The sequence below is a fragment of the Drosophila kikkawai genome, chromosome 2L, assembly GCF_030179895.1.
Source record: "Drosophila kikkawai strain 14028-0561.14 chromosome 2L, DkikHiC1v2, whole genome shotgun sequence".
NCBI lineage: Eukaryota > Metazoa > Arthropoda > Insecta > Diptera > Drosophilidae > Drosophila > Drosophila kikkawai.
In genome coordinates this window covers 6,661,569-6,676,371 of record NC_091728.1, presented here as the reverse complement: position 1 = coordinate 6,676,371, position 14,803 = coordinate 6,661,569, and the positions used below count along the sequence as shown (strand labels likewise).

The 14,803-nt window shown below is 42.7% G+C and overlaps 1 protein-coding gene across 3 annotated transcripts; it reads left to right on the top strand.

Moving 5' to 3' along the window:
* The first annotated feature begins 2,388 nt into the window (after positions 1-2,388).
* On the top strand, positions 2,389-14,788 carry bib (big brain). 3 transcript variants are annotated; one of them, XM_017177337.2, is made up of 5 exons: positions 2,389-2,848; positions 4,263-4,429; positions 5,142-5,268; positions 11,752-11,959; positions 12,800-14,788. In XM_017177337.2, the coding sequence occupies exons 1-5, from the start codon at positions 2,652-2,654 to the stop codon at positions 14,201-14,203; spliced, it is 2,103 nt and encodes a 700-aa protein (XP_017032826.1). In that variant the 5' UTR covers positions 2,389-2,651; the 3' UTR covers positions 14,204-14,788. The 3 variants fall into 3 exon arrangements, with proteins under 3 accessions (XP_017032826.1, XP_070145300.1, XP_070145301.1); XM_070289199.1 differs by lacking the exons at positions 2,389-2,848; positions 4,263-4,429; positions 5,142-5,268 and adding an exon at positions 11,518-11,563; XM_070289200.1 differs by lacking the exons at positions 2,389-2,848; positions 4,263-4,429; positions 5,142-5,268 and adding an exon at positions 11,573-11,632.
* Positions 14,789-14,803: the final 15 nt, after the last annotated feature.

Here is a 14,803-nt window from a genome sequence, read left to right as displayed (position 1 = left end):
ATGTGCAGAAGGTGAGGGAATTCAGTTACTCTTCTTCGCCTCAACCCACGACATGGTAAGTGCAGAGGCTTAAATCAAGGGTTTAAGAATTTGTTGAATTTTTGTATATAACATTGTAAAATATAGGAAAGATCCCAAAGGAATTTTATGAAATAAAATCAATTATTTCCTCTGAAACCATTTCCAGAATATGTAAGCTTATCTAATGATCTTCATCCTCCCTCCATGCAGGCCCTACAACTACGACCCTGGCTTTGACCAAAAGCTCACACATAAGAAATGGTGAAGAAAGACTTCGGCTTGCTATGCATGCGAGAAAAAGAAACTGCTACAAGGATGATTATGATGAAGATGATGATGATGAGGATGATCAAGCGACGATGTGATTGAAACAAAACATCTTATTATTACCTTCGACCGGTCGAAGGAACGACCCCGTGCGACCTCGACGTGAAAACGGGCGTAAAAAAAGTAAAAAAAACAAAAGCACAAAGAGTGCGCAAAATATTTCCCACGCTCAGAGGCCGGAGCCAGCCTTTTGTCGTCGTGTCCGTCTCCTTCGCATCATCATCATCATTATCATCATCATCGTTATTGTCTTCTCCTTGTCCGTCGTTCCATATAAGGCAACGTCCTTCCAACGCCCCCTTGCATGCCCCCACCTGCCCTTTTGGGAGAGTTTGCAAAAATGAAAAGGCAAACGAAAAGAAAAAAAGTGAGCAGTGTCGAAATTTTTGCGCCTCTTCTCCCTCCTATGCTTTCCCTGCCACGCCCCTCTCCATACCTTAAGCCTCAACCTTAACCCCTTCTTTTGTCTTCGTGATTGATTTCACCCCGTCCCTTCCCATCGAGAGCCGAACATAATTTCTTAGCTTTCACAGCTCATTGAGCTTGAAAAGTCGCTCACACGGGGACTGGTTGACAATTGACAGGTATCAAGTGGTTAGGGCTCATAATTATAGTTTTCGGCGATGCGGAAAATGTGAGCCAAGACTGAGGTTTTTTTTCTGAAGCCTCTGACCCGGGGATGCACCACAAAAAATAAATTTAAGTACTGGCAATTTTATTCAATAAGATACACTTAGGAAAAAAAGATTATTGTTGGAATGATAAGAAAGATTCATATAAACGTAGGTTTCGGAGCCTCTTCAGTATTTAATGTTTTTTTAAGAACAAAAATCGTAAAATCAAAACCCGATTTGTACAACCAAACAACAACAATACGGTTAAATGTGTTTAAATACTAGTTACTACTATTAAATTATTAAATCGCAAGGTAAAGTGTAGCTAAATTTATACATAACGCAAGGTTTTACTTTCAGTTTTTTTGGTTAAATTACCCTTTGTAATATAATTTAGCTAAAATATCAATTTGTGAAACTACTCGCATATTAAGGTTTTAATGGTGTCATTATGGTAATTTCTTTGGGTGTAGCCTGGTCAAGTGTGCTGCTCTCGGGACCGACATCAGGTTAATGTTTTGAGGTAACCGAAGTAACCGCAACACTGGGGGATCCTCATCCCGTCTAATCAAAGTTTTCCCCATTGAGCCCAGATTATTTTACATTTCATTAATGTGTCGAAAAGGCAAAATACTTTCAATGAAAGTGGTCCTGGCTAGCTGCTTGAGTTCCCTCTTATATCATCATCATCAACATTATAAACATAATCATTTTGGGTAAAGTTCAAGTCCTGAGAGTCTGGAATCTGTGTTATTGATCAGTGCTGCGCAATTAACTCACAAACGTATGCCTTCGATGTCCCAAAATCCATCTCCACCATGAACTCACGCACACAGTGATGGAAACAGGAGCAACACCAACAGGTTGACAGGCTCTCTCCTTTCGATTCCACCTCGTTCCTATGCACTGAAAACAAAAAAATAATGGCATTGAAAACTTATTTATTGTATTATTATTTTTTTTAATATTATATTTAATTGATAGACTGATTTTTTTGCGACCTAAGCGAGATATATTCGCGACTGGGAATTGTAAAGTACACTTATTGAAGGGGAAGTTCTTCTAACTTGTCTTAATTCTCTGGATTTCTGGATATTTTTATCTATGTATATACAATACAATATACAATTCTTATTTTTAATTCATAATAATAAATAATAAATAATTATTTACATAAAACAAAAATAAGTCAAAGCTAAACCTTGTGACTCAAATCGAACAGCACTTATCTTATGATTGGGGTTGCTCGACTACACCGTTTTGCCCTGTTTTTGCCGGTGTAGGGTTGGTTTATCCACCACTGCGTCGGTGGTGTGGGCAGCCGCTGCCGCTGCCTGTGGTGGTGACTTCCAACTCGAAATTGTTCCTTCGGCCTGGGGCCGCACTCAACCTGACTTCATTCGTTCACCACTCGCGCTCGACAACGGACGTGCCATCGGGTCGAATCAGCTCCCATCGTATCGAATCGCATCGCATCGGATCGGTTAAAGGTTCAGAAACTCGTCAATTGACACAAATTGAATGCAATTTGCCGAGAGTGCGAAATGTGTGTCTAACTGAAGCCCAGACTCGCCGCCATCCTCGCTTCTTCCGCGTGCCCAGCTCAGCTTAGTTGATCGGCTGAATCAGTGAACGTAAACAAAGTCGCGAACTCAGCAACTCCCGTGGAAGAACTCCCCCGCATCCAAGATGGCAGATGAGAGTCTGCATACCATGCCGTTGGAGCACAACATCGATTACCACATCGTGACGCTCTTTGAGCGTTTGGAGGCGATGCGCAAGGACTCGCCCGGCGGCGGCAATGGGGTCAACAATCGCCTGTCCAGTACTCTGCAGGCGCCCAAACGCAGCATGCAGGCAGAGATTCGCACCCTGGAGTTCTGGAGGTGAGTGGCCACGAATGGCAATAAATCGCTATTAAAAATAAAGAAAGTGGAGGGGTAGTATTTATGTTAAAATGTCAGAGGACTTAAAAATGAATTTCCAAAGTGGAAGAGAGTTGTTCCTACTTGCACTTGATTTTAAAACTATATTTTTATTTTTGCCTGTGCATATCAACTTCTAAGGCTTTTGTTTTCCCTGCCATTATCTCCACTCGCTTTCAATTTGCTCAACTTTAGGTGGCAATTGTTTGATGTCATTTGGCTTTGTGTGTCTGAACTCTAAGTAATTGAAATCCAAGTGCTCCTCCAGACATCATCAAGATAATCGCCAAAGCTAAACACATTGGCAAACTTTCGAGCACTTTGTAGCTCATTCTCCCGGGGTTCCTGTGAGCTCAAAGAATTTCAAAATAATTAACATTTCATCACGGACTGATGGAGTAATTAAATCTTTGCCAGGAGCAGGAGCACAGGCACCCGGTGTGGAATACTCTTAAGACATGTCAAGCGCAAGAATTTAAACTAAACTACGCGACATTTCCCCTTCGGCTCCCTATACCCCGCCGAGTGACCATTAAAAAACTAAGTGAATTTAATGGAAGAAGGGGCCAGACTTACTTATACATAGTTCGTGTAGTTTCGATTAAAGAGCACAGCAATAAGGAGCGCCAAGTCAAACAGCTGAATTTATGATTTAATGGAAATTCATCATAACTTCTCCTCGGTTTGTTTGATTTTTCGTTATTTTTATTTTTCTCGCGCCCCGGGACTCCGCTCGCTTTGAGCTTAATGCGAATTCGTTGGATAAGTTGGAGTTGCGGCACGTCCAGCGGGAATCCACTGGAATCAGCGGCATTGCAGCTGCTCATCAACCGCTGACATGCCCCTTTTCCCTACTCCACCCCTGCTTAATTGTCACTGCAATGCAAAATGCTCGGGGGCAACAAGAGCGCGCATTGTGTGTGTGGAGGCTTGATTTGTGCAATACAGTGAATATCCACTAAAGGGGGGTTTTAAGTTATTTTTAATAATTATTTTGTCATTTTAAATTTATATTTTGTAGAAAAAATAAGGAATGTAATAAATAAAGTGTCATATATCTTAAGAAAAATGTACTAAAAATTAAAATAAATATACCAACTCTCATTCTATAAACAAAAATCTCACCAAAAATAATTACAGAAACATAAATCTTATAAAAAACACCTTAACAACAATCTCCAAATTTCTTTAAAATTAATATTTTGTACCATCAATGTCTCTAAAAATAAATAAGGCAGTTTTTTGTGCCTCGTGATTACTGTACGCACTCCAGTCACACACGGAATGGCATGCAAACCGAACTCGAACACAGTTGCGGAATCATTCTAACCCCGGGCTATGGTCCGCCGCTTTCCTTCTGCTCCTCCCCTTCCAGATCCATCATCAGCGAATGCCTGGCCTCGTTCCTGTACGTGTTCATCGTCTGCGGTGCCGCCGCAGGCGCCGGCGTGGGGGCCAGTATCTCCTCCGTGCTGCTGGCCACGGCTTTAGCCTCTGGACTGGCAATGGCAACACTGACGCAGTGCTTCCTCCAGATCTCGGGTAAGCTAACTCAGTCAAAGAAGACAATAAACAACTGTGTGTGGGGACAACAAAAACCGAGGAGAGCAGACAACAAACAGGGCGACAAGTGTTTGGGGGCCCTTGGACTTGCGTGGGAAACTGCCGTTTTTTTTTTTTGTCAAAGCAGAACCAAAGCGAACCGAACACGAACCCCGTTTTTGTTTGTTATATTTTCGAAAAGGCAATGCACTCCGTGCGGAGCCACCTACTCCCACTCCGACGACGACTCCTCCTTCTGCCTCCTTGTCTTATCGCCCCAGGCGCACTTGTGGTGCCATCGACTGGCCCAAGCTCTTCTTTCTCCCTTTTTTTCCCCCGTATTCCCCTACATTTACTCTGGTATTTATATATTTGTTCATTTGCGTTGACATTCAAGGCAATTAAACGACTGCAAGGAAAAAAGCAAAAGACCAAAGTGGGAAGAGGGAACAGGAGGACAAGGAGCAGGCCACTGGGACCATGTGTTCTTGATTTGCCTTCAACGAAACTCCCCATTTTGCGGTTCGCGATTCCCTGCTTTTTCACAGCCAATTGGTTGAGCATTAAGTTATGATGTTATCTTTTGCCTTCCGCAGAAGTGTCAAAGTGATATTTAACGTTTCTCCCGGGGGAGCCATCCATTATGCCCAACGGTGGCCGCGCCAAGTCTGCTCCTATCTTAAGTAATTTTCCATTTTTCTCTTTCATGAAGGCGCCCATGTTAATCCCGCCGTGACCCTGGCCCTGTGCGTGGTAAGGAGTATCTCTCCGATTCGTGCCGCCATGTACATGACCGCCCAGTGCGGCGGAGGAATTGCCGGAGCCGCTCTACTTTACGGGTAAGTTCATTTAAGAGTAACTTACATACATACATTATTGTAAATATGAAAAGGTATAATAATCCTTGTCCCTTTCTGGACACTATATAGAAATAGTAGACTTCCCAAAACAACCTCAATTAAGCTTTTATTTCCATGTCCTTAAGTGATTCCCTAATTCAAGAAAATAATTGAGGCTAACAAGTATTCAATTAGCCAAACCCCGTTCTTCACTCAAAATCCAAACTAATCAAACTCAATTGAGCTGGAATTCATTTTGAATTTTCGGTTTGCAACAATGTACGTGGGGTAATTGTGTGTGCGTGAGTTCTGTTTATGTCCGAGAGCCTGACCACAGCAATTTCTGCATTATGCCAAGGACACCACACTGCATCATCCTAGTGCCTCCTGCATCTGCGTGCAGATTTGCCCTAAAAGCAAACTCGAGAGTTTCAAATTAAATCCAACAGGCTGTCCTAGGGCCATGTCGTAAATCAAAGCGTAAAAAGATTGCTAGACAGGATACCGAATAGAGAGACAGATGAAACGCACTTTCGGGGCGATGACTGTACAACAAGGACTCTCGGCAGGAAGCGTGAAATGCGTGTGTGCAGAGACGAAGAAATGGGAAATTCTATAAATAGGATATGCAGGTAATCCACACACATACACACACCTGCAGGACGCAGGTAGCTGGTAGAAAAACATCTGCCCTTCAGCTCTCTATCTCTGCGTAGTGATTTCCCGCCTCGAAAGGGAACTTGTCCTTTGTGATGCCTAGATAAAGGACGACACAGGATTGAATCTACACGCACACACCAGCCAGCCGAAAATCTTGTGCCCGTCAGGGTTTTCCTTTGTAAACGACCAGGAACAGGATGAAGGACAGCAGAAACATTACTCCTCCTTACTACTCCTTGCTGGTATCTGCGCCTGCGCACCATTTTTCAAATGTCGCTCCAGTTCTCTCTGTTGGTTTTTTTGTGCTGAGCGTTGAACTCCTTTTCGTAGCAATGTTTAATGTTAATGCCTCGTCCCGATTGTCTGCTCGACATCTGTTCCGACCCTTGGAGGAGAGGAGCCCCTGCTTTTTAAGTGCGTTGGCATCTTTACTTTCTACAGATCCGATCCCCGTGCGGGAGAAAGGGAACGAGGACGGGAACGGGGACGAAAGAAACATGTTTCAGCTGCTGCTACTGCGATCAGGTTCGGTTTTTTTCCTTTTCGTACTTGGCTGATATGGATTTCTTAGGGTCCAACGAGTTCACATTGGGTTTTAGTCGAAACACATGTTTCCCTAAGAGAAATCCTAAAAAATGAGAAACTGAAGGCTTCTTCACCATACAGCTGCTGATTAATTGGTTTAGATTCCGATTATATACATATGTAGGTTATAGCTCAGGAATTGGAGGCTTCCGAGAATTTTGTGTGAGAGATTTTGAAGTTAATTATGACAGTGATTTGATTAAAAAAAGGTTAATAATAAAAATATATAAAAGTGTTTAAAAATGGCTAACAAAAATAAAAGGGAAACTTTTACCCTTCGACATATTTTTTTTTAAGATTTGTTGTGAGTTTTTGTGATGCAACGTGTGATAAATATCCCAGGGCCTAGGTGGGCGCGCCACCCCCAAGGACCTGCCACTTCAGCTGTCCTTCCTGCTCCTCGCGCTGTCACATGTCACTTGGCACTTACCCTAATTGCGCCGCAGATGCCACATGTGGCCAAGTAGCAGCGAATACCACCGAGCTGGGCTAAATCTCAACTTCATTATCTTTCATAAAGAACGCCTGAAAAAAAAACATTGCTAGGGGTCGGGGACACGGTCTTGAGTATCGATATCCGGCTCAGCGATATTTGAATAGTCTTTAGCTGCTCCTCCTCGCATTTCAATGATTTCTTCCTCGCTCTCAATGTATTTTGTTCCCTTTTTTTTGGGTTCGAAGAACGCGCGCCGAGCACGTTCCAAAAATGCGAGTAGCCTTTGAAAATGACGAAAGATAAAAATCAGGTAGAGGCCGTCAAAGACCGAGAAACGAAGAAAACTAAAAAGCAGAGAAGCATAATTAACATTTCCAACGGATTGTCGGCCTTTGTCCATGGTTCAGCGGAGCTGCGCCTGCGCAGGATGCAGGATGCGGTGCGGAAACTTGAAATCAAACACGTGTCGCCGGAGTCGCCGCTGCTCCGCTCTGGTTGGTCAGTTCGAGGAGCAGCTGGAAAAAACGCAGGCAGGGCTATGCACACACCTGCTGCCCAAAACAGAAATTACTGTTGCCGAGGATACACAAAGAAACCGAAAGACTGAAAAAAAAAGAAAACGCAAAACAGGATTTTGAAGCGGGCAACATTTAAATTTTAAATACAAAACTGAAACGAATTGAGCTGGACAGCGGAAAGGAAGATCAGGGTTGGCACTGAGAGAAATATTTAGAGTTACAGCAGAGATTTAGGATCGTAGTTGAGAAATATATTAATTATTTTCAGTATAGAACTTAATCTAAGCATTCTTAAGTACTAATAAACTTTGAACACAGGCTCTTATTTTTTATATCAAATTTCAAAGAAGGATTTAAATAGGAATAGAGTCATAAAAGTATTATTTTGAATCCAATCACTTCCTAAATATCCCATTCATCATTAAAATTCATATTAAAACATTTTATAAATTGTTGTCCCTGCAACCCTTTCGATTTTTATCTAGCATGGAAATGCACTTCCTGCGTGTGCAAGGCTGGGTTAGGGGGAATTGAAATCGTAATCAATTCGTGTCACATGGCCAATTCAATTACTGAATCCGTTCCCATTCCATTTCCCTTTCCCCTATTATTAGTTACTACTGCTTCAGGCGGCTTATCGCACTTTGGCTGGGAAATGGCATCCTGCCAGGGCTTCCGGTTGCCTTCACTTGGCCCCTGCATCCGCACTCGCATCTAAAATGGAGCACAGGTGGTCCAGTTATACAGTTATGTCGTCGCCATTCAAACGACACCTGGGAGAAGGGGTTCCAAAAAATAAAAGAGTGTATAAAAATGGCAATGCCTAAAATGCACTTGTGTATGTTATTTAGTGAACTAGTTATTTATTTGCAATAGCTGTAGTTTTAAAACTTTAATTGAAAACCATAGTTTTGCTGGCAATAATATATTTTATTCGAAAAATATCAGACATACCATAGAAAAACATTTTAAACTAACATGAAATATTTTTCCATGAAGATTCACCCAAATAAACACTAGAAATTTTTAACCCGAGTTAGTTTTCGCTTTAAGTCAACTGTGAATACTGAAATACATTTAGTGATTCCGTGGCATAATTTGATTTGGGAGCCGCATCGGGATTGCGGGTCCCAGTTCCCAGTCCCCCATTTTTGCGAGCCAGAAAGCCAACCGCCAGGGCAACCATACCGAAAGCCCAACTAAACCAAACCAAACCGAGCGTGTTGCACATGGCACATCGCAATCCGCCATCAGCAATTCGCCTTTCAGCAGGATTCGCGGTGGCTAGAGAGTTGAAATGTGCGAGGAAATGTGCCAGTGTTCGCCCACACTTGGGGATAAGGGTAACGACGAATCCTGTTCACAGTTCAAGTTTGCAGTTTGCCGGCACTTGTTTCTTTTTTGGCATTTCTATTTTTTTATTCCGCAAACAATTTGCGCAGGAAGAACCTGCTGAAAGGCACTGCCTGCCCAACATTCTGCCATTTCCGGCTACTTAGTTGCTTCCTGCTCTCTGGTCCACAACTCATGAAAGTGTTTGTTTGTTTATCTCTGTGGACGAGTGGTTTTGGTCACTGGTGTCCTGTGAAATTAGCACTTTATAGATTTATGAGCAAACAAGCAAGCAGTCCCTGTCCAAGTTGAAGTTCCCCCCGATGGCAAACTGTTTTCCTATGCGATCAAATTTTAATCAAGACTGGAGAGCAGTCGGTGGTCACAGTGGAAGCCATTGTGGCGAGGGCTTCTTGGGCATCAGTTGAGGATTATGACCGCCTAATGCCCGCTAAGCCCAGCCCACACAGATACACCTCCAATCCCCACCAGCAACCGGAACTCGGAGCAATTTCCCTTTGAAAGGCGTTCTATTTGCTCAAGTACTTTTAAGTGCATTCCGAAAGCATTTATTTCCGGATTTTCGCAAAAGAGGAGGAGGAGTAGGAGGCAGAAACTCGAGGTGGATTCTAGGGGCTTGGGATTCCTGAGTGCCAGGTAGAGGATTGCGGTTTGGCTTTTGCAATATTAACCCAGCCTGCCTATTGCAAAATGCTATCTAATGGATCTCCCGGCTGGCGGTGCACAGTGGTGGCGCCCATAGGCCAAAAATCAAAAAAATTATTTCAACAAATATGTACGAAAAGTAGAAAAATCGTCTCTTAAATGTCCAAACTTCCTTGTGTCATACCAGATTTTTTTGAAAATCGAACAGGACTTTCTAAAAATAGAATTAAAGATGTGAAGACGTGTTCATTTGCAAAGCGCAGCTACGCGCATCGCGAATGTTTCACAACGAAACCGAACTTTGAAGTGGTCCGGTCGTTTATTACGTGTCTAAATTAATATTTTTTGTAATGGGTTTTGAAGTTCAAGGTATTTTCTATAAAATGAGACACAATTTTATATATTAATAATAATTATTGTTTTCATTATATTAATGTGAAATAATCATGTTTTTTGCCAATATTTTGAACGTATTTTTTATGTTTAGGTAAATTTATAGTTGTGACCCCACAAAAATCTACAGTTCATATGTATGCCAATGTGTTTGTCGAGCTTTTAAGGTGACAAATGTGAAAAAAAATTTTGCCGAAATTTGCCTATGTGCCTATAATCTTAAAAATACTAACACAGTTGAGGGTAAGGTTTTTAATATTTTTTTCTCGTATTTTTTTTTTTTTTTTTAAATAAAGGTTTAATATCTTATAAATTTTGTGTGAAAGTTTTACATCGATTATTAAAAAATTGACAAAGTTATGGGTAGTTGAACGGAGGTCGTTTGGTGTTCGTTGTATGAGTATCCCAAAGTTTAACTCGCTCTCCTGAAAAATGCCATTTTGAAAATGGGTGTACACGATAACTTAAAAACAACTTAACCAATCGGTTTGAAATTTTGAATATAACTTTTTAAATTAACTACACAGATACTCACGTTAAGCTTTTTAAAATTTTTAATTTTAATATATATTTTTTTTAACAAGTTAACTTAATTTTTTAGGCAAAAATTCGGGTGTTGATTTATAATTTTGATCAAAAATAGGGAAAGAATTTTAAAAATAAAAACGTCATCTGGGTACCTTGGGGCACTTATTCTTTAACGAATGCAATAAATTATTTTGATATCGGATGTTTTTGTCGACAGTTCGGATGTACACCGAAAACAAACTTTTTTTTTTGTGGGACTTAAGTGATTCGCTATTAGTCGTAGGCCTGTAAATATTTTTTAATACACAAATTTAAAAAAAAAATGGTTTATATGTTGAGTTATTATATGGTATTTAATTCATTAAGCTAAATTCAGCCGTTTCGTCACAACATTTTTTTGAAAAGTGGGCAGTTTTGCACCGAATTAACCTTACACCCCTTTAGCTGTGTACTTTTGTTGCTAGACAAATAAAATACACAATATATAAATTTATAATTTTTTTTTTCAATTCTGGGCACTTATATTTCACCAACTTTGTCATTAAGAGATAAAAAAATTTAGTTTTTGACTTGGAAAAAAAGTTTTAATTAAAATTTTGTATGGGAGCTATAAGATATAGATATCCGATTTTAACCAAATATAGTAAGAATGCATAAACTTGTACCAAACATATAATCTGTGAAATTGGTTAAGATATTTTGAAAAACAAAAAAGGTTTTTAATACTAAATGTTGATTTTTAACATATTGTTTCTATGGCAGCTATATGATGTAGACGTGCTATATAGGCAATTTTTTGTAGATATACTTAAAACATTTTTCTTGATTTTTGGTGTAAATTTCGTAACGATTAATCAACTAGAAGTATTTTTGGCCGCGTCTCCATACAAGCCCAACCACTGTGCGGTGACAACAATCCGGAGAGTTCGAGCCGTGTAATATATGATGGCTTTCGAAAAACTTTTGCATCCTGCCTCAGGATACGAATTATCCCCATAAATCGCAGGGCTTCAAACTCATTTGAGCCCAGAGGAGGTGCTCAACAACTTAGGCAACTCGGTAATTGAAACTTTGACAGTCTAAATTATGTTGAGGCAGTTCAAGTGTGAACAGATTAATGGGGTTGAGAGTTCGACTGAAGGGCAGGATGGGGGTTGCTGTCGGAACTGTCACAGCGGTAAATAATAAATAATATAGATTTTCATTGACTTTTTGAGTTGGCAAACTTTTCTTCCGAATCAATCAGGTATCAGTTGTAGTGGGAAATTGAATAAATGAAATAAAAAAGACAAATATATTTGCTTTATTTTATATTCCTTTTCGCTTTATTAAGTATTTACTCATGCTTTTTATTTCTCTTTACAGAGTCTCTGGGCCAGGATACCAGGGGAATCTGCTGGCTGCCATCTCACAGAGCAATTCCTTGGCCGCCTGGGAGCGCTTCGGTGTGGAATTCATCCTCACCTTCCTGGTGGTACTCTGCTACTTCGTGTCCACAGATCCCCTTAGGAGGTTCATGGGCAACTCGGCCGTCTCGATTGGAGCTGCCTACAGCGCCTGCTGCTTTGTCTCGGTGAGTTGATGCGAGAGCCTTGACTTGAGTCCCAGGAATGCCGTGACTGAGAATCATTGAAATCTGGAAACCAGAAGAAGAACCCGCCAAAACTGAAACCGAAACTGAAACCGAAAACAAACAACTGAAACGCACCTGCCGACTGCCGACTGTGACTCTGTCCTTCTGATGGTGCAAAATCGCAGCATGACAACGAGATAAACTGGGTTTCAGGTAGAAGAGGCTTTTATTCAGTGCTGGTGGAGGGGCAAAGGGTCGGGATAATTAATTTAGCGCAGGGACTACCAGGACAGAGGAGCATTGTTGGCATAACGGACAGTTTGTGGCGGCATTCAAAGGCAATGCGACGATGATGACGAGGGGAAAGCGATTAAGTCGGGTTTATATCTTATGCGGATTGAATTACGATGGAGATAAGATTCGCGGAGATCTAAAAGGGATACATAGCTTTGATGACTCTTAAGAAAATGAATTGACAAGGCTTTCTGTTTAAAGCGTATAAACTTTATTTGTAGGATAGAAAAAGGTCTGAATTAATCTTCAGCTTGTTTGTATTCCATAAATAATCCGAACGATAGACTTTTCTTTCTATACGCAGAGTTTTTCTTTTTGTACTTTACTTTATTAAATTTTAAAATTCAAATACTCTTAAGACAAAAGCAGCAGAGCTATTCTCAACTAGTCTTTGTAGCTTAAAATGTTTCGCAACTTTTTACCCAACAACTTAGCTTTAGATGAACATCGTGTAGTAAATTCCGGACTAAACTTGTGAAACCATTTAAATTCCTCCTTAATTTGTCAAAAATCTAACCATGTCCTTCCTCTTCTCTTTCTCTTCAGATGCCCTACCTTAATCCAGCCCGATCCCTGGGTCCCTCGTTTGTGCTGAACAAATGGGACAACCACTGGGTGTACTGGTTTGGACCTTTGGTGGGCGGCATGGCCTCCGGCATCGTGTACGAGTATGTGTTCAACACGCGCCGTAACCAACGTCACGGCAAGGGCAGCATCGACAACGACTCCAGCTCGATCCATTCAGAGGACGAGCTGAACTACGACATGGATTTGGAGAAGCCCAGCGGCAAGTACCAGCAGTCGCAGGGCACCTATCCCCGTGGCCAGAACGGCGGCAATGGAGGAGGTCAGCAGCAAGGCAATGGCCAGCATCAAGCTGGGAATATGGGCCAGATGACGGGAGTGGTGGCTGCTCCAGGACAGGGCAACTACTGCCAGAACCTATATACGGCTCCACCTCTCTCCTCCAAGTATGAGCAGCAGCAGGAGCCGCTGTATGGCGGAACCCGCTCCCTCTACTGCCGTTCCCCAACCCTGACCAGGAGCAACCTGAATCGCTCGCAGTCCGTCTACGCCAAGAGTAACACGGCCATCAACAGGGACATTGTACCACGCCCTGGACCACTAGTGCCCGCCCAGAGTCTCTATCCCATGCGCACCCAGCAGCAGCAGCAGCAGCAACAACAACAGCAACAGCAACATCAGCAGCAGCAACAGCAGGCCACCGCTGCCCAATCCTCCCACTTGCAGAACCAAAATGTCCAGAATCAGATGCAGCAGCGCAGCGAGAGCATCTACGGGATGCGAGGCTCCATGCGCGGTCAGCAACAGCCCCTTCAACAGCAGCAGCAGCTTCAGCAGCAACAGCCCATCGTGGGAGTGCAGCAGCAACAGTTACAGCAGCCGCCTCCGCAACTGATGGCCGATCCTCTCCAGCAGCAGCAGCAGCAACAGCCGCAGGGCTTCCAGCCTGTTTACGGCACGCGAACGAATCCCACACCCATGGACGGCAGCCACAAGTATGATCGGCGGGACCCACAGCAGCAGCTGTACGGTGTGACGGGACCCAGGAATCGTGGACAATCTGCTCAATCGGACGATAGCTCCTATGGCTCGTATCATGGATCGGCGGTGACGCCGCCGGCACGTCATCCCAGTGTAGAGCCATCGCCGCCGCCGCCACCCATGCTGATGTACGCCCCGCCCCCACAGCCCAATGCCGCTCATCCGCAGCCCATTCGCACGCAGTCGGAGCGGAAAGTGAGTGCGCCCGTGGTGGTGTCCCAGCCGGCAACCTGTGCCGTCACCTACACAACCTCGCAGGGACCAGCGATGGCAAGCCAACAGCAGCAACAACAGCAACAGCAGCAGCAGCAACAACAGCAAATGATGATGCAGCAACAGCAGCAGCAACAACATTATGGAATGCTGCCGCTTAGGCCCAACTGAAAGCGACTGTCTTGGGGTCCGGTGACCACGCCGCCACCGGCGGCGCTGCACGCCCTCGCCATACACCCCGCGGGCACGATGACCCTGCACCGCTGCAGCCTAGCCAAGCAGAGCAGTTTGTTTTAGTCGTAGGTAGTCCTAGAGCATCCAACGGGCATCGCATCCAAAGGAAATTTACGCAAGTCTCAGCCCTTAGTCTAGCCGAATCCTAGTTTAGATACGTACATATTTAGATGTAGGCAAGAAGCAGCATAGCCACATTGTATTATCCAGAGCCAGAGCGTTACGACGAGGTAGGAACTCGCACACCTAGCAGCAGACAACGATGCGCTGAAGCATAGCACATTTAGTTATAAGTGACTAATCTTGAACTAGATACAGACTGAAGGAGAAAAACTGCATTTAATTATGTCGTGTTTTGCCTCTTGATTTCCTCTTCCAACTTGTTTTTATTTCTTTCGATTTTTGTTTAAAAATTAAAATGATATATCCTTGTTTTGTTGGTTTTTTCCGAGAATTTAATAAGATTTTTGTTCCATTACATTGAAAAACAGACTGAAACAAACACATTTTTTAATGCTTATAATATTTTTAAATCAT